Genomic DNA, 18,905 nt, shown 5'->3' with positions numbered 1-18,905 from the left:
TACCATTAATTAATATTTGTTTATATATGTATTTATAATGTATTCAATAAAGAATTATGTTATTAATATGTTAATAATACTAAAAAATAACTGGATACATCATACATCATCAAATGACAGTTTTATTTAATTTCTTCTGTCTTATAGACAAAATATATGCACAATACATAGTGTATATTAGTTTAGTTGTGTTTTTTAAAACAATTTTGAAACTTAATTCATAGATTTTCTTTATTTTTGTATGATAGTCAGCATTTCAGGAAAATTCTTCCACTTTTGAAGCTGATCCAAAATATGGATCTGACCTGAAAGATGTTATGACTATGAAATTGTATATCTAGATATGTATGTGAATGCATGAATAATATACTGGTTACAGATTTTCTGCTAGCTTGGGTTATAGATATTAAATACTTAAAAAAATCGAGTTATTTGTGGAGTTTTCTGGACGTGACAACTAAATCAATTTGTTATTAAATACTTGACTCATATATATTCAGACATATTTTGAGGAAAATCATAGCAATAATGAATAATTAAAATAACTAAAAAATCAAAAATTAATTTAGATTTTTGCTGAAATTGTGCGAGCTGTTCACACAGGGTAATTATATTGCTAATTGCTTAGCTATTGCCATTTTTGTGAAGGTTCTTTTTTCAGGAGCATCGTTTTTGGTTACGAAGCTGATCCATTTGCTTCCAGATGCAAGAAAGTGTTGAACTGTGGTAGACTACTACTTGTAAAAGAACGGCTCGATGTGCGGATCAGTGATTGCTAATCTTAAGATCTAAAGACCAGGGGACCTCTTTAGGGTGCTATTTAGAGGAGTGGACTTTAAAATGGAAAAATTAATTAATAATAATATACAACATTATTGGAATTTCAATTATTTTTTGAAAATATTTTTATTTATTTAGGTTCTGCTTCTATCCGGAATTATTCGAAATATATCAGATTTCGTTATAGCTTCAGATAGATTATTAATAGGGATATTCGATAGTTTCGTTTACTGTTCAAAAAACGAGATGCTGTTCTCTTTAGTCCGATATGAGCAACAGCATATATTTTCATGTTTGTTCAGATTTTTATGGATTTTGCTGATGTTACAAGAAAATAATTTCGTGACAGTAGAACTTTTGAGATTTGTGGACGACGTACTAAACCAAGAGATTTCACAAGTCTCTTTTGAAGTCACTCTTATACCATTATGAAGTGGCGGCTAGTCGCTGCAGTGCTTCAGAGCTCCCCAGAAAAAACTAAAGAAGATCTCAAAATGTAATTATGTAATTTCACTAAAATACTAAAATATTTTCTATTACTTACCGAAAAGAAAATCCCACTTACCATTCTCGTATTCTTGTTATAATAAATGATAGAAAACAGCAAAGTAACGTGGACCAGTGGAATAACCTACCGTCAATAGGCTACCGACTCGTGCTATCGCTGTCGCTATTATTTATCTGAGTCACACGATCGTGCTCTGTGAGCTCCTTCAAACAACTGCGCTGTACTCTTATCTATCTAAACGGTCTAGAACAAGGTCTATATTTAAGTGGAGATTTCGCTGCATTTCGTCTAGTGCCCTTTTAGTGTTTTAGTCCATATTTGATATCGGTTATCTGTATCGGATTTTTACGCGCTTTTCGGCCGTTTAACAGTAACACTATTAATAACTGTGGCTATAGAAGTGGTCTTTAATTTAATTAATGTGAAGACATTTTTTAAATATTCTTGCGAAGAACACTTCATGAATTCAGGGAAAAAAATTCAAAAATAAGGAATTCAAAGGAAAAGGCAGACCATTGTCAGATATTTCTATTGAGAGATCTGGTACAAGTAGAGGGAAAAATCACATCCGTGGATTTAATAGAGACATTTACTTATGATTTGATTTATGTGACTTTTTTATCTTCTTACATTTTGGTGGCGATAAAGTTTGGACGGAAATAGTGATCACCGATTTAGAGCACATAAGTTTGAACATCAGAAGACATGAAAGCTCTAAAATCCATCTTCATAATTGTATCGAATTTTCATTACTAAGGTCAACTAATACCAGGGTCATTATTTATATTTCGGGAACTGGCAACACTGTTGTCATGTGAGTCCATCTGACGGTTCCATGGTAAAGTTTAACATTTTTGACGATATACGTACTCGGAATATTTTATCGCACGGACGCTATTTGTGTATTTTATATTTAGTTGAAAGTTTCGTCTAGGGAAAAAATGGGACGATGTTGAAATAAAATGATGAAAATTTTACGATGTTCGATGTGGTTTATCACAACAAGAGTACATCAATCACCTTAATTTGACTTCTGGCGATAAAGCTCTATCCAAATCACCGTATATCGCTGGCATAGTGAATTCAATGGTGGTCGTAGTTCGCTGTCTGACGAGTTTCGTGAAGGTCGTCCAAAATCGGCTGTTGTGCCAGAAAACATTGATAGTACGTTCGAAATGATTAAGCAAGATCGTCAGTCACCTATTGCGAGATTGAGGCATCCCTAAACATTAGTTCCACTCAAAAAAAAGCTCGTGTAGATCGGTGCAAAGAAATGCTTAAGAAATTCAATCGAATTGACGGGAAACGGACGAATCGGTGCTTCGAAAGACGTTTATAAAATCATGACAGGTGACGAATCATGGATATATTCGTATGAGCCCGAAAGTAAGCAGCAGTCCACTGTATGGGTGTTCCAAGATGAACCAAATCCAACAAAAGTTGTTAGCACACGAAGCACTTCAAAAAAAATGGTGGCCTGTTTCTTCGGGAAAACTGGTCATATTGCAACAGTGCCTCTAGAGGATCGTAGAGCAGTAAATCATGATTGGTACACAATCATTTATTTGCTAGAAGTCTTCGGTGAAATAAGAAAAACAAACAAGAGATGCCGAATTGCTGTTCATCGTTCATCAAGAGACTATTTGAGCACTCAAAACATCGAATTGATGGGTCATCCGCCGTACAGCCCTGGTTTGGCACCCAATAATTTCATTCGGATTGGAATAAATGCTTTGAAAATTGGTTTAAGCGTATGCAAAAGTGTATCGATCATCGTGGCAAGTACTTTGAAAAACAATGAAAATATATTAGCAGTTTAACGATTTGTTTCTTTCCTATTATCGAAATATAAATATTGACCCTCGTATTATGGCTCAATTAGATTCTGCCTGATGGATTAATATACAGAGACATAATGAAAATCTGTCAAAGAATTGTGAGCATCTAAAGAATGCCTCAGTATTTAAAGGCACCTCCAAAGAAATATAGAACGATCTGTTACAGTTTACGGTTGAAGTTTGTCATGAAATTGAGTAAATTAATAATTTTTCATTTTTGGGGATCATGGCGGACGAAATATCTGACATTGCTAGAAAATCTCGTTTTAGCGTTTTTGGAACTACTTAATTTGTGGAAAATATGATACAGAAATACTTAGCAAAATAATTTTAAGCATTTTATAGGTCTTTAATTGAAAATTCACTCAACGAACTGATCGCACAAAAGCTATGATGATAAGCGGCCAACATGCAGGCGGTCAAGCATTAATATTTAAAAAATATTGCTTTGCCCATTATGTACACTGTTATGCGCACTGATTAAATTTGATTATGTCTAGAGCTGCTTCTACAAATAACTAAATAGTCTAAACAGTCTGCAATGCAACAGCCTCTATTCACCGTACATTACATAGTACGACCTTCAATTTTTGGCTAACTTTTTCCTTATTTTATCCTTTTGAATTAACTGCAGCAAAAAAAGTCGGACCTACTAGAATAAGAAACGCTATCGAGAATTTTGAACTCAGTATTGTCCAGGTTCGAAATAATTGCGGTAACATCATTCGTGAAGCATCAAATGTAATAAGTCATGAGCTACCAGAAAGAATAAATTTAGAGGCGGGTGGTTAGAACAACTGCTTTAGAGGGGGGTGATGTTATAATAAAATTAGCAAAAGTAAATTTTCCCATGATAAGCTCACTTCCGTATGTTCCTTTTATCCCACACTTGGTAAATTACTGAAAAATAAATACTCACGTTTGATGAAACTCACGTTGGGCGGCACAAAACATAGTAAAATAAACTGAACAAGAAATAGGTAGTGACTCTGTGACGTTGCGTCGTTACAAATGAGCTCTTATGAAGTTCTAGCGTCCGTCGTTGCACGTGTTAAGATATCACATTTGGCAAATTCAGGTCCCGAAAGAATATCAACAATGTTGACTTTCATGGTAGTCATTTCTTTTACTAAGTATTCCCAAAGACGACACATTCTATAACTGAAACGAAGCTGTAATCCCGCCTAGTTCAAACATTTTTTTAGAAAATCATAAACAATCCAAAATTAAACAGTCTAAAATATTGAACCATCAGATTTTAAATAACATAGATATACCGAACGATTTATGATTTCCTCGAATGATATATGTCTTTGTGTTTTAAGAAAAAAATATCGAGAAAATCTAAACAAATAAAGTTCGCTTTTACAAAAGCTTAATCGCAACAATTTTATATAGTCCAAAGTTGCTGTGAACATACGTCATCAATATCTTTAATGTATTGCCTGTCGCAATTTGTAAATTTGTTTTAGAATTAGACTCATCAGTCGTCCGGTTGTCAAACGTATGCATAATTCTTCAAAACATTAGTGATAAGAGGTTATAAACGTGCAAACGTTGTCTTAACGCTTTGCTTGTTTTGATAAATTTCAAACAGATTGCCTGTCTTTATCAGTAGAATATGTTAGAGATGTATGCATTTCTACTGGCAAATATTAATTTGTTACGGTTTTATTGAAAATATTTTTCATGTGTTACAGATAAACTGAATATTGATATGGACACGGTCATTGAAATATCTCAAACAATAAAAAACCTAATGTTTGATTCACTGAAAAGAAACCGTTCTCATACAAATCGGGTGACGAATCAAAGTCAGCTTGATGTCAGCATTATCGGAGATAAAATATATGAAATATATATCAACAGTGAGTAGTTTTTTCAATATAAACATAATCTAATAATTGTTTCAGAGGAAACTGTTAGTCTGAAAAGTATCGAAGAGATCTAATGGCACTCAATGGATTAAAAGCATATAATAAAGTCAAAAAACTTATTATTTTAATTTGTGTATTTAGATGATTTATGTCTATTAGATATGTGTTCTGAATTTTCATGAGTATTTGGTTAAAATGTTCGAGGAGAGAAAAATTAGCAACTGCTTTGCAGATAGGGCAATTGCATTAGAGTCAACGCAGTGAATAATTTTCTCAAGAATGGTGTACGCAGGTAGTAGCAGGAAAAATAAAAAATACTATAATATCAAAAAGAACTTGACAAGAAGATACACCGTCGAAGGAAATAAGAACTAAACGTGAAAAGGTAAATATGCTCTCTAATGAATAAAATGCATTACTTGGATTTACAATTGTTAATTAGATAGATTAGGCATTCCGGGAGATACCACTCCATAAAAAACGCGCCTAGAACTCTAACTCATAGGTGGTATGGAAAAGAGTTCAATGTAAATATAAGCAAATACAACTCTAACCTACGTACTATTATGCCGGTGTCCTTAATTGTAGTTTTAGGTCATTTAATAACGAATTATTTTATTTAAACTAGAATTTTGTTATACATCAAAGCCAGACTGAACTTAAACTCAGAGTTGATATGTCAACATTGCGACGTTTTGACGTCATACAGTTATATGAGGTATGTTCACACCAACTTTGGATACATTATAGAATCGCTCTGATTAAAAATAGAAACAATCGACAAAACAAAAACAGGTTTGTTAGCCAAGGTTACGGGAACGTCATACAAAAACAATCGTGTAACTGGATACACCATCAAAAGAAACGTTTATTGAATTTCTTTTGTTTCATAGGCATCACGTTAGGCAAAAACATATATAAAAACAAACTTGTCAACATCGAATTTCTTATTAATTGTCTTTATATATTTAACATTACTAGAAACACTGCGCCACGCTATTGAAACTGCTTAGATGTGGATGGAAGGCTCTCCTCTTGGAAGCTGGTGGTGGAGTCTTCTTTGGTGGCCAAAGGGGGAATCTATGGGAATGAACTTTGGTACAAAAATGATATTTAATAATGGAATTATCAGTGAAACTGGGTGCATTATATTAATATGTGAGCTACAAAAGATACTCCTTAGTACTTGAAAAAGCTGGCGTTTAAAACTAGGTAGCGTGCATACAGGGTGATGCGGATCATATTTTAATATTTTAAAGAAGCTTCTTCAGATCTAGTAATGCTCCAAATATTTTATATCACTGTTTTCTACATTAAATTATAAGTAAATAAAATTTTCCTTTTATTCCTGCTACTGCAAACCGTTGATATATAACAGGTCAATTGAAAAGTCCCCGGCCTACCATAGTAGACAATAACACATTTTCTTGGAAAAATTAGTTTTATTTGTTCAACATAATTCCCTTCAAGGGTGATTCACTGATTATTGCCACCCTCCAACTTTTCGATACCATTTTTGTAGTACGATTTGTTTTTTGGTTTAATATAGGCCTCAGTTTCGGCGATCATCTCTTCATTTGACGAAAATTTCTCCCCAGCAAGCATTCTTTTGAGATTTGAGAACAGGAAATAGTCACTGGGGTCTAGATCTACAGAATATAGCGGATGAGGAAGTAATTCGAAGCCCCATTCATGGAATTTTGCCATCGTTTTCACTGACTTGTGACTCGGTGCAGTGTCTTGATGAAACAGCACTTTCTTTTTCTTCAAATGTGGTTGTTTTCGGCGATTTCATCCTTCAAACGGTCCAGTAATGCTATATAATAGTCGTTGTTGATGGTCCTTGCTTTTTCAAGGTAGTCAATGAAAATTATTCCATGCGCAAATACAGACGCCATAACCTTGCTAGCCGAGTGTTGCGTTTTCCCACGCTTTGGAGCGGGTTCACTATGTGCAGTCGACTCGGATGACTGTCGATTGGACTTCGGAGTGAAATGATGTAGCCATGTTTCATCCATTGTCACATATCGATGCAAAAACTCCAGTTTATTACGCTTGATCATCGTCAAACACTGCTCCGAATTATCAACTCGTCGTTGTTTTTTGTCAAAAGTGAGCTCGCGCGGCACTCACTTTGCACAGAGCTTTCTCATACCCAAATATTCGTGAATGATATAATGTGCACGTTCAATTGATATCATTAGAGTATCTTCTATTTCATTCAATTTCAATTTACGTTTATTCAAAATCATTTTGTTAATTTTTTAATGTTTTCGTCTGCAATAACCTCTTTTGGGCGTCCACTGCGTTCACCGTCTTCAGTGCTCATTTCAACACGTCTAAACTTAGAATACGAATCCTTGATGGTTGATTTTCCTGGTGCAGTGTCCAGAAACTCGGCATCAAGCCGAGTTTGCTTCAACTAATTTTTTCCCTTCAAAAATCAATGTTTTATCAACAAGCGAAATTCCTTTTTATCCATTTTTGTTCACAATAACAAAGGGCCAACTAAAAAACATATGGATATACTTCTAGTAGCGCCATCTATGTGTGAGGCCGGGGACTTTTCAATGAACCTGTTATGTTAATTAGTTACGAAACACGAATTAGTTATCAAATGTGTTGGATTTTCAAGGGATTTTAACTTAATTAACTTTTTTTATTTTACGGAAAAAAGTAGTGATTTATTGAAAGTAACCATCTGAGAGAACGAACAATAGTGTTGGCTCAATCCTATTCTAACAAAAACGAACCTCTATAGGGGATGGACAAATTAATATTAAGTTTTCATATTTTGTTCAATATGATTATTTATTAATTATAGCCGCGATATTTCTGAAAAAAAGAAAAGAAGCCTAATTTTACTAACAAATTTATTAACTGGGACACGTTTAGCTTTGTTATACTGGAACAAAATAGTTTAAACGTAAGACTCAAAACTATAGACAATCTTGAGATGCAAACCCGAAATATAGTTGAACAAATTCGGTCCGTTGCAAAAGAAGCTACCCCGACATCAACAGAGAATTCAGGATAAATTACCTCCATAAGATTAGGGAATAGATTAAAGAAAGATAAAAAGCTAGAAGAGTGTGGAACAGAAATGCTGCAGATAAAATAATATTTAATAGAATTAGTAATGAGATAAATCAAAAGATTAAAGCATATAAACAGAATTGCTTCGAAAAATATGTTGTCGAATTTAGCCCGAAAGCGGATAAAGATTACTCGCTATGGAAAGCAACTCGGAGATTTAAAAGACCAATTATTACAGTACCGCATATTAAAATTTATGAAAACGAATGGGTTCGACGTAGCAATGAAACAGTTGAATTATTTGCAGAATATTTGGCTAAAGTATTCCAACCGAATAATACAGAATCTACAATAGATATGAATACTGGTTATCAGCCCGATGTAGCTGTAAATCTGATTTCTCCTATGGAGGTTGCCACAGAAATTGACAACAATCTCAATCCTAAAAAGGCTCCAGGAATTGACGATATTTGACCTGAGTTATTAAAAGAGCTGTCACGAATAGCAATAATCATGTTGCTCGAATAATTATGCTTAAAAAACATGACAAATCGGCAGAATAAGTTGGATCATTTAGGCCTGTTTTATTGCTACCTGCGGTATCAAAATTATTTGAGAAACTGATGTTAAAACTTATTAAGCCATTTACAGAAATAGCAGATTTCCAGTTAGGATTTCGAAATCACCACTCGACCAAGTGTACAGAGTCACAGTGGTTATTGAAAAGACATTCGAAGAAAATAAATACTACCCTGCAATATTCCTGGACGTTTCACAAGCTTTTGACAGGTATGACATTTGGGATTAATCTACAAAAGCAGGAGTTCGGCAGGAGTTCCATAGGATAGTGTCATGGGGCCACTCTTATATCTGCTCTATACTGCCGATATCCCAACAACAAAAGAAACAGAATTTGGAACATTTGCCGACGATACAGTTATAATGGCAAAAAATGTATCCTTGTCTAAGGCTGTAGAAAAAGTACAAGTAGCGGTCAACAAGATTTACAAAAGGACTAGAGACTGGAATATATAGCTCCAAATCTATCCATGCTAACTTTGCGTTGCGGCGAAATAAGAAAACCTAATTATATCACTTGACGGATGCCCGAATTATCAAGCAGCAAGTGGAAACATTATGTTAGACAAAAAGCACAGCAGATTAGACTCAAAGTTAAGCAACTGTACAGGTTAATTGGAAGATATTCTCAACTTGATCTAAAATCAAAAAAAGAACCAACGAAGAGCTGCAAGATGACCTCGAAATCAAATGGATACACGAATTGATCCAAGATTTCGCCTTAAAACATTAAATAAAGTTGCTAAATTACAGCAACGTGGAAGCAATACAGCTACTGGATAACACGCAGGAAATCAGAAGTAGTATATAAGTGTTTTCTTAACTTTAGCTTAAGTATTTTAGTTTTATTTTAATTTGGATAAAACATAGTGACGTATTAATTTATAAATTAAGACTAAGGCATATCTAATATAAGATGCAATTAATAAAAACAATTAGATTTTGTGAAAATGATGTTTGTTGTAATTGATGTGGGATTGGAAAATGTATTAAAACAAATATTTAATTTTGTTCTTTAGAAGATATGCTAAAAATTAAACTTCTATAGGAATTCATCAGAAAAACAAAGCATCAGTCTTTTTTTATGAAATGGTGACGTATTTAATGTACGTATAACTTTTCGTTAAAATTTATATAGAGTACATTACTAGAGGACAATTATTTAATACGATAACCATGAAACTCTCCATCATCATCATCATCATCATCACCCCGTATAATCAATCAAAATAGTCAAGCAAATATTCTCATCGAGTAAAACTGAAATAAACTAAGAAAAACACCTGCTCATTTAAAGGAACTGTTCATGAAACCCGTCATTCCTGTTAGATCCGTCTGTAAAGAGAAACAAAAACGTGTCTTGTGTAATTTTGTAATAGCAGAAAATATATAGAAATAGACAATATACAAATACATCAATTAGATTTAGTAAAGAGTTTTCGAGCATTGAAACCCTCGAACTCTTCACGGTTTCCTGTTTAGTGCTGTTCGATTATGAACGACATTATCGAGATCAATCGATTTTCATCAAATGATCGACGGTTCTGTTATAGCAGTGTTGCCATGTTGATGGAAAAATATGAGATTTCATGCAACATAAATAATAAAAGGGATTAATTTTTCTCAAATAAAAATTTAGCTTGTCCGAAAAATATTTAAATGGTATTAGGCATTATGGTAATGTTTGTAATAATTATAATAATGCTATATTAGAAAGACGAATTTATTCTTGTCAATGTTATCCGTTGATTACAATTTTGATATGTTAAGGCTTAAAGATAATTTATCTAGCATTATTACTGTGTTCTTATACCTTTTGAATAGCATTGGGAACTATCGACTGAAAATAATCGAAACAGTCGATAATCGCAAAACCGTCGAACTAGTCAATAGTCAAAAAGCTAGCGACTGAAAATAATAAGTACTATTTCAGTCAAATGTAGGCTTCGTCTGTGTTTCAATTCGTGATAATAGGCGGAGATGTACGTATGTATGATGTGTTATTTTGAGAGAAGAAAGGACGGAGATAATTGTTCGATTCTCTATGCTGTACAGATCAGGTAATTTTAAATAATGTTAAAATGGCAAGTGGTAATGTGAAAAAAGGAACGAAATAGTGATCTCAAATAGATTTAATCGTATTTTAATATTCGGAATGCAACAATGACATAATATAATAAAAATAATTGGTTTATTTCTATTTCGTTTCAAAATATGTTTACTGATTTTTTTAAACCGTGTCATAAGTGTGACGGAGATGTACATATTCTTTGGGAAAGGAAAGGGAATATAAGTTTCATTTTGAATTACTATTAAATAAAATAATATTTTTATTTATCGTTAATAAGTGATATTTTACGATTATTATTCGTTGAAATTTGAATGAAAGAAGTCTTAACATTCAAAAGGCTTGTACAAACATCGAGAGGCTTAGAAAATCGTAAAAGTTAAACAAAAAAAAACCCAATAGTTGCCAAGATAACATAAACGCAGTCAAAATTATTTTACTACTTATCAATCAGGTTGCCCTTTTAAACTTATCACATTAAAAAATAATCTTGAAAAATAGAGTTCCACAATGCTGCCATATTAATATAAAATATATTGTTATTTTCAATCATACTACAAATAAAATATAAAACCATATATATATATATATATATATATATATATATATATATATATATATATATATATCATATATAAATCTATATAAACATATACTTGGCATATTATTTTCAAAGACGCGGCTAGGACGGCAAAACCAGAACGTTAAAAATCACTCGAACGAAGGTACGAAATTAGTAGGTCCCAAAATAGTAAAAATAGTAACAGTCAATAGTTCCCAACGCTACTTTTGACATTCATAATGTTTATTGTTTAACTGGTGATTCTAAAATTAATGACAAAGAATGCCTCACACAGGCAAATATAATTCTAGCTCAGATTACATAATATAAAGATATAGAATGGGAACTTCGCTCTTAAATCCATGGAATGGGAGTACCCTTACCCCTGTTCCGATTGAGCGTCTTAGTCAATATTTCTCATTATTATTACTCTTATTCAGTCAAATTTACTCCTATCAGAAAAAATTACTCATTTTGATTCTATTTGGGCTAGCCTATATTCAAGATTAGTACTTAGTTGGCTAGACATCTGTTTGTAGTGTTGGTTTATTTTACTTTTTTAGAATGGCATCGACAAAATCAAAAGAATCAAGGAATATTTGGGAAGTAGAACAAACAGTTGAAGCCATAGAAATAGTTCGCAAGAAGAAAATAGGTATCCCAAAAGCAGTAAAACCTTTCAAACTATCAAAAACGACATTGCAATGCTCAATAGTGAAATGTATGACAGAGCGTGACAACTTACAACATCCATTTCGTAAATCTGACACAGCAGGTAAAGCATGGCTAAGACTACTTCTGTATTGACACCAAGACAAACTGTCACTTGGAAAGCCTATAAGAACTTTTTTTCGTATTTTGGACCAAAAATGAAGGCAAAGAACAGAAAATAAAGTCTAGAAATTAGAAAACAAAAACTATAATGTGGTAATAAGCGGTTAAGGCGAAGACGAGTTTGATTCAGACACTGAACCTGATGCCATAATAGTGAAAGAAATCCCTGACTCTGTAGATGGAGAATGTATATTCTGCCAGCAACTTTTTCCAGAAAACACTGGGTTAAATGCTTGAGAAGTGAGCTTTAGGCATATAATGACTGTGCAGGCCGAACAATTTGACACTTGGATATGTCATTTTGCAAGTGAAATAACTTCTTACAATTATCAAAGTTATTTGATTTCTTACGAGATAAATATTATACGAATATAATTTTGTTTGAAGATATTTAAGTTTACATTTATAGCCTATATTTCGCTAGTTGTTAAATATTTAGCATCTATTTTGCAATTTTGTTTAATGCTCAGTAATTTATCAAGAAAAATATATTACTGTATTATCTAAAAATATATAACTGATAAATATTACCTTAATAAAATGTTAATTTTTAAATAGATTTTTGCTTTTGACCCAAAAATAAAATGGTAGCCCATATTTAAATACTTTTTTCTAATGAATATGAAGCACATTTACAAAGTACCTTTATTATAACCAATCACAACGTATTTTAAGTATATTCTGTTTTAGTCAAAGTGATCAGTGCTAAGAAATTATCTACAATATTTAATACATAATATAGTCAATTCAAAATTTTTTTGTACATAGGTCGTCATAAAGATGTTTAATATACTGCCTGCCGCAATTTGTAAATTAGTTTTAGAATCAGACAATATTTGCCTTCTCATTTTATTTTAGTTAAAAAGAGACACAATGCTGTCTGATGAGTTCGAACACGTAAACTAATTAGCCTGTCAAAGTCGTCCGGTTGTCAGACGTATGCAAAATTCTTGATACAGTAATTATCGTGGCTGCATAATTAACTGTAGTTTTTAGATGTACTATAATGTTAAAACAAACTATATTTGATAACATTTTTGTTCAATTACTTTATTTAGATTAGAATTTTGTTGTATATCAAAGCCCAAATAAACAAAAACTCAGAGTTGATGCGGCAACCTTGCGACGTTTTGACGTAATAAATTTAGATGACGTATGTACAAAATAGCTTTGAATAGGTCATTAAATTCAGTATTCAATATTTTTAGTCACAAAATAAATTATAGCCATGTACCCATAAATATTTGCAAATCAACAAAAATATCAATCCTTTGTGGCAGCGAAGCTATTGATATTAGTAACATTTTGTCTGGGCAAACAAAGTTGTTGGACTTCCACAAGTATTGCAAAATCAAAATTAGTTCAATCGGTTCTGTTACTCTCGAGTTTTAGCGAGACTAACGAACAGCAATTGATTTTTATATGCATAGAAAACGAAAGTAAATTTGTGCATGTGCAGCTCATTTACAATCAGACCGTACAAGCACCAATAATATTAAATAATACTATCATCCCATATAGCAACAACGCTAAATATCTCGGAATGAATCTTGATGCAAAACTTCGCTGGAAGGAACATATAAAGAAGAAAAGAACGGAATTGAAATATAGGAAAATGTGTTGGCTAATTGGAAGAAAATCATAATTATTAATACATAATAAATTGCTATTATATAAGCAAATACTGAAACCCATATGGACATATGGAGTTCAATTATGAGGATGTTCTGCAAATAGTAACATAAACAAAATACAAATTTTTCAGAACAAAATCCTGAGAAATATTGTGGGCGCACCCAAATACTACAAGACTGACTGCCTACGTCGAGACCTTCAGATACCCACAGTCAGTCAAGAAATCAAGAGAATTGCAAGGAGTATAAGGAAAGACTACATTTTCATGAGAATATTGAAGTATTGCAACTTTTGGATACCACCAGAACAGGACACAGACTCAAAAGAATCAAACCATCTGATTTTGTGTAGTGTTGTGTAGTGAGGTGCATTTAATAGAAATCAGCAGGGACATGTATAAACATTATTTCACCAGAGACTGAGATAGGACCGATGGGTCCTCCTAATTATATACCTAGATTTAAGTTATCATAAAGTCAAATAGTAGGTTGTCGGAAACGATTAGTAACAATATAATAATTAAATAATAATAATAATAAAAGATAGGTACTGAAGATATTGTGCAACAGTCAATGCTATAATACGAATCGAGTGATCATTCGATTATTTCGATTATATCGATTATCGAAACATATCAATCATCGAACACTACTAAGTATATCGTTCTATATTAAGTTATACCTGTTTGTCCTCCTCTAGAGTGGGGAGTAGGTCGTCGGTTGAATGGGGACTGGGAGTGGGGGCGATTCTACTGGCAGACTGCGAAGTCATCTTCGACAGGCGTCGTTGCATCTCTCGTTCCTCCTTCTGTTCCCGTTCCCTCTCGTACCTCCGGGCGCTGTAACTCCGGACCGAGTTCGAACTATGTACCGACGCAATGCTAGGTCTCCTAGATCCTTTATTTGAATAGAAATGAGTACGTTTAGCAAACAAGAGTTCTACGGATTCCACTTAGTCAAAGCTGAGTTGTCTGGGTAAACTTACTGGAGATATGTGGTGGACGGTGCAGATTTGTGACGTACATGCAGAATACAAATGGTTTCTGATGCAAAAATAATGTCTTATGGGCAGTATTTTGATATTCACAAGCTGCCGTGCAAGTTATAGAGCTCTTGGAGAGATAGATTGAATAAGGAATTAGTTAGTTTTTTGTATTTCATTTGTATTAGGTTCTTGAATGTATTTTGATCAGCCATAATTGTTCTTGATATTGCATATCATTGAAAACAACTGTTAAATTCGGTGGTCCTAACATTATTTTATTAGGCCTATAAATGATGAGTGATGAATAAGCTTTATTGTGAAAAATCGGTACAATGTATTTTATTCAAAGTATTGTCCATCGATAGCCGCTATTTTTTCCCATCTTTCAGACTATATCATCTTCATAAGGAACGAAGCGCTATCCAGACAGGCCGCGACTCATATGTCGGTAATTCTGGTCGAGAAAAGTCTGGGGAATAGGGCGGATGGGGTAGCGCTTCCCAGCTTAATGTTTCTAGTACATTTTCACTGGTTTTGTAATATGTGGTCGAGCGTTGTCATGCTGAAGAATGGTATTGTTGTGACTTTGTTCATATTCAGGCCGTTTTCGCACAGTGACTAGCTTAAAGACATGAATTGTAGGTAATAGTGATACCCATTGACGGTTTGATTAGGTTGTAGTAGCTCATAGTATCCTACACCATGCTGATCCCACCAAATACAAAACATTAGCTTAGATCCATGGATATCCGGCTTCGCCGTTGATGTTGTTGCATGACCAGGGTTCTCCATGATTTTTCTCGCTTTGGATTATTATAATAGCTCCATGTTTCATCATCAGTAACAATACGTTACAAAAAACCTTTCCGATTTTGTCGTTGATGCAGAATTTCACACCTGACCAAAAGCCTTTCAATGCCTCTTGGTTTATAAGATTTTGGATCATTCTCATGTTTCATTCTATGTTCTTTAGGAGATTGGAAATGGTTTATGGAGTTATTACCAACAGTTTACATATGCTTCCTGCATTTTACATTGAGTAATGCCTTCTAATCCTCGTCATGAAAATATTTGCCTGCCCAGTACTCTTTGTTTTCGCTGTCAATATTACTACTTTTAAAATATCGAAATCAGTAATCAGATAAATCATTTAAAATTAAATTATAGACCTAATACATAAAATAACAGTTTCTATTTCTCATTGTTGAGTTATTCAGTGTACATTGAATTCAAATGCTATTCATGGGACATTCGAAATTGTATTTTCACATCTCACCTATTTTCACTTCATATTTTAATTGTCGGTTTTCAACGATATCAGCGGTGGTTAAAGTGGTTATTTTGATGTCAATGATAAAAAGTTCAAAAATAACGAATGGCAATCAAGTCAAATTTCAATTTCAAATAGTTGAATTGTTTCCAGTCACGGGAAAGATACAAAAGGAGGTTTTAAAAAATTTTATACATAAAATAACAGTTATCCATGTCCTATTGTTATGTTAGCATTCAGAATTACATTTCAAATATTCATTACTTTTATTAATTGATTTTCGAAAGTTTGAAATCAGCTGTCGAAGCCCGCCAAATACTTTTAGTAACTGAGACGTGTTTTCTGTTGCGTATTGTGACTGCTAATGAAAATACTATGGGATGGATTTACTACGACAATTCCAAACACAAATAATTATAGGTTAATCTAAGAAAGTCATCCAAAGCGCAATATTCTTGCTCATAGTGTTTTGCTGTGTATATTATGAGATCATCAAGCTGTAGTACATTACGATCTACTAAAATTGAATGAAACTATTACTGTAGATGTTTACAAACAAATTGAATCAAATTGAATTGCTGTCAAAAAGACCGGCAATAGCGCGTAACAGACGCAAAATTATAGTCTTGCTTGACAATGATGGAAAATATTTTGATTATAACAGATGGGGCAAAAGTTTTGCTACCATTTTGACTTCGCGCCTTCTTGGCTATCTAACGTTTAGCTTAGTTTTGCTTTAACCATTGTGTTGCGTAGACGTCCAGAATTTTATTACGGATAAATATACGCCACAATAACGAGCAGAAATAGTGACAGCAGACAGGTCTCGTTCTGGAATACAACGGGCGTCTCATATCTCCAGAAACATCATCTCGGTGACGTGATTCTCAGTTACACATTGCTGCACGCAGTTTAAGGCGAATTTTGATAAATTATTTGAAAATGTTCCGGTACAAAATTCAATTAGTACAGAATTAATTCTACCGAGAGATCCTGAACAATGAGTTCAGTACAGTAACGCAATCCTAAGGGTGTCTGGTGAAACTGAAGCTTTTTCGTCTAAATTAATAATGAGCGATGAAGCCTATTTTCTTCTCAGTGGCCACGTCAATAAACAGAACAGTCGGTTTTAGGGAACACAGAATTCTCAATTCATTCATGAAACGTGAAACATCCACTAAAAACAACTTTATGGTGTGGTATTCATGCTGAAAACATCATTGGTCCCTATTTTTTTTGAAAATAACCAAAGTGTTGCAGTTACTGTTACTGCTGGATGGTACCAAGACAAGATTTTCTTATCCCTGAAATGGAAGAGCAAGGACTAGAGGACATGTAGTTTCAACAAGATGGGAACACAGTACACAAAGCTCGTTCAACAATTCAATTATTGAATGACGTTCTTTCAGGAAGACTAATTTCGCGAAGTAGCGATTTAGTAAGGCCGGCCAGATCTTCGGATTTTAGAGCACCAGACTTTTACTTATGGGGTTTTTTAAAATCAAAAGATTACGTGAATAAGCCCCAAACGATTTAACATCTTAGAGACAATATTCGTCACGAAACTGAAGAAATTCAGCCTCAGATGTTGCAGGATATCATGAAAAATGATTTAAAAAGAGCCGAAAGGTGCATAGCGAATCGCGGTCACGATTTAGCCAATATATTTTTTTAATCATAACGAAAAAAAAGTACCGAATAAACTTTTTATGAAAACCAAACTTACTTATCTTTTCTTTGAGCAAAGTTATAGGCAATTAAAATGGTAGCGGGAGTGTTGCCCCACGTTGTATATATTGAACCAATTTTTCTCATTAAATGCCTTTAAGAAGCCAAGAAGCTAATATATTTCTACATTTTTACCTAAAGCTAATCCTAAACTGCAGAAAATACTTTATCAATACGTAAATACAAAAGGTGACACACTTAAAGTTATATTGCGTAAATTTTGGGACACTATCATATTTTATTTTATATTTACTGCGTGGACATTATTTCTGCAACAGTATTAAAAAAGAAAGTAATTGCTTTTTTTGTCGAAAGCGTTTGTAAACGATTACTTTTACTTAAAACAAAGAATCTGTAGAAAGCTAGTGTGCAATTACTTTTATGCCATACCAGAACGTACTCATCAAACATAGGTCATGCTTACGAGACGACATTAAAAGCATCGCAATGCGCGAGTGTGTAAACCAGTGAGGAACTGTAGCAATATTTTCTTTCTAAGCAGAAGTTCAAATATCATCAAAATATCTGGTTGTTTAAACAATGCCACTGCCATCTTGCCTTGCAAACTGCCTGCTTTGGGTTTCACTGGAGTATGGTTCCGTGTAGACAGAGAATAATACAAGATGCTATGCTCAGTTGTGTTTAATTTGGTTTGGTGGATTATGCTGAAAAGTCCCCGGTATAGATTAAGTTTTGTAGGTAGGCTTAATTAAAAAAAATAATTTATAAAAATTCTGCTTTATTGGAAGATCTGTCTTTGAATATTTGTACATTTCTCCAACTTTGTGTAAATTTATTTCATTGACATTGATATTTGAGGATATTTATACCATCATTAATTACGATTTATAGGTGGTATAACTAATTAAAATGATGTTGCAACTCTATTGTACATAGAAGAGAGGCTGGTGTTTTTTTGAGTGTGAACTTATTAATTAACTTTTCGATATTAATAACTATATAATACAGAATATATTGTTTCAGCGAAGAAGATTGTTATTGCAACAACAAATATATTCCAGAAAAGCCGAACTATATTGATATATTACAACAATAGAACATTTTTTGCACCAGTTTTTAAACTGTTAAGAATTAACAAATTATGTGTAGATTAGCCTTGGGTATTTCACTTGAAAACAAGGAAACATGTCGAAAATTGAATCAAGAGATTGCAATGATGCAAAAGCTGAATTGTTGTGGATGCCA

At 33.2% G+C, this 18,905-nt stretch overlaps 1 protein-coding gene across 8 annotated transcripts in view; it reads right to left on the bottom strand.

The window, feature by feature from the left end:
• Positions 1 to 5,843: 5,843 nt before the first annotated feature.
• LOC143192590 (uncharacterized) overlaps positions 5,844 to 18,905 on the bottom strand; it is a 42,693-nt gene continuing 29,631 nt past the window's right edge. For 6 of the 8 annotated variants that reach the window (XM_076398023.1, XM_076398065.1, XM_076398080.1 and 3 more), the window contains 2 exons: positions 14,399 to 14,613; positions 5,844 to 6,083 (listed from right to left, as the gene is read on the bottom strand). In XM_076398023.1, the coding sequence (XP_076254138.1) occupies positions 6,000 to 6,083; positions 14,399 to 14,613 (299 nt within the window). In that variant the 3' untranslated portion in view covers positions 5,844 to 5,999. Of the gene's footprint in view, positions 6,097 to 9,901; positions 9,954 to 14,398; positions 14,614 to 18,905 lie in introns of all 8 variants that reach the window. The other 2 variants (XM_076398040.1, XM_076398051.1) reach the window with 2 other exon arrangements.

The sequence above is a fragment of the Rhynchophorus ferrugineus genome, unplaced genomic scaffold (assembly GCF_030347505.1).
Source record: "Rhynchophorus ferrugineus isolate W39M unplaced genomic scaffold, kcgeb_rfMv2 rfM1, whole genome shotgun sequence".
Taxonomy (NCBI): Eukaryota; Metazoa; Arthropoda; class Insecta; order Coleoptera; family Curculionidae; genus Rhynchophorus; species Rhynchophorus ferrugineus.
The sequence above is the reverse complement of the archived record's forward strand: the minus strand, read 5'-3'. Positions and strand labels throughout refer to the sequence as shown.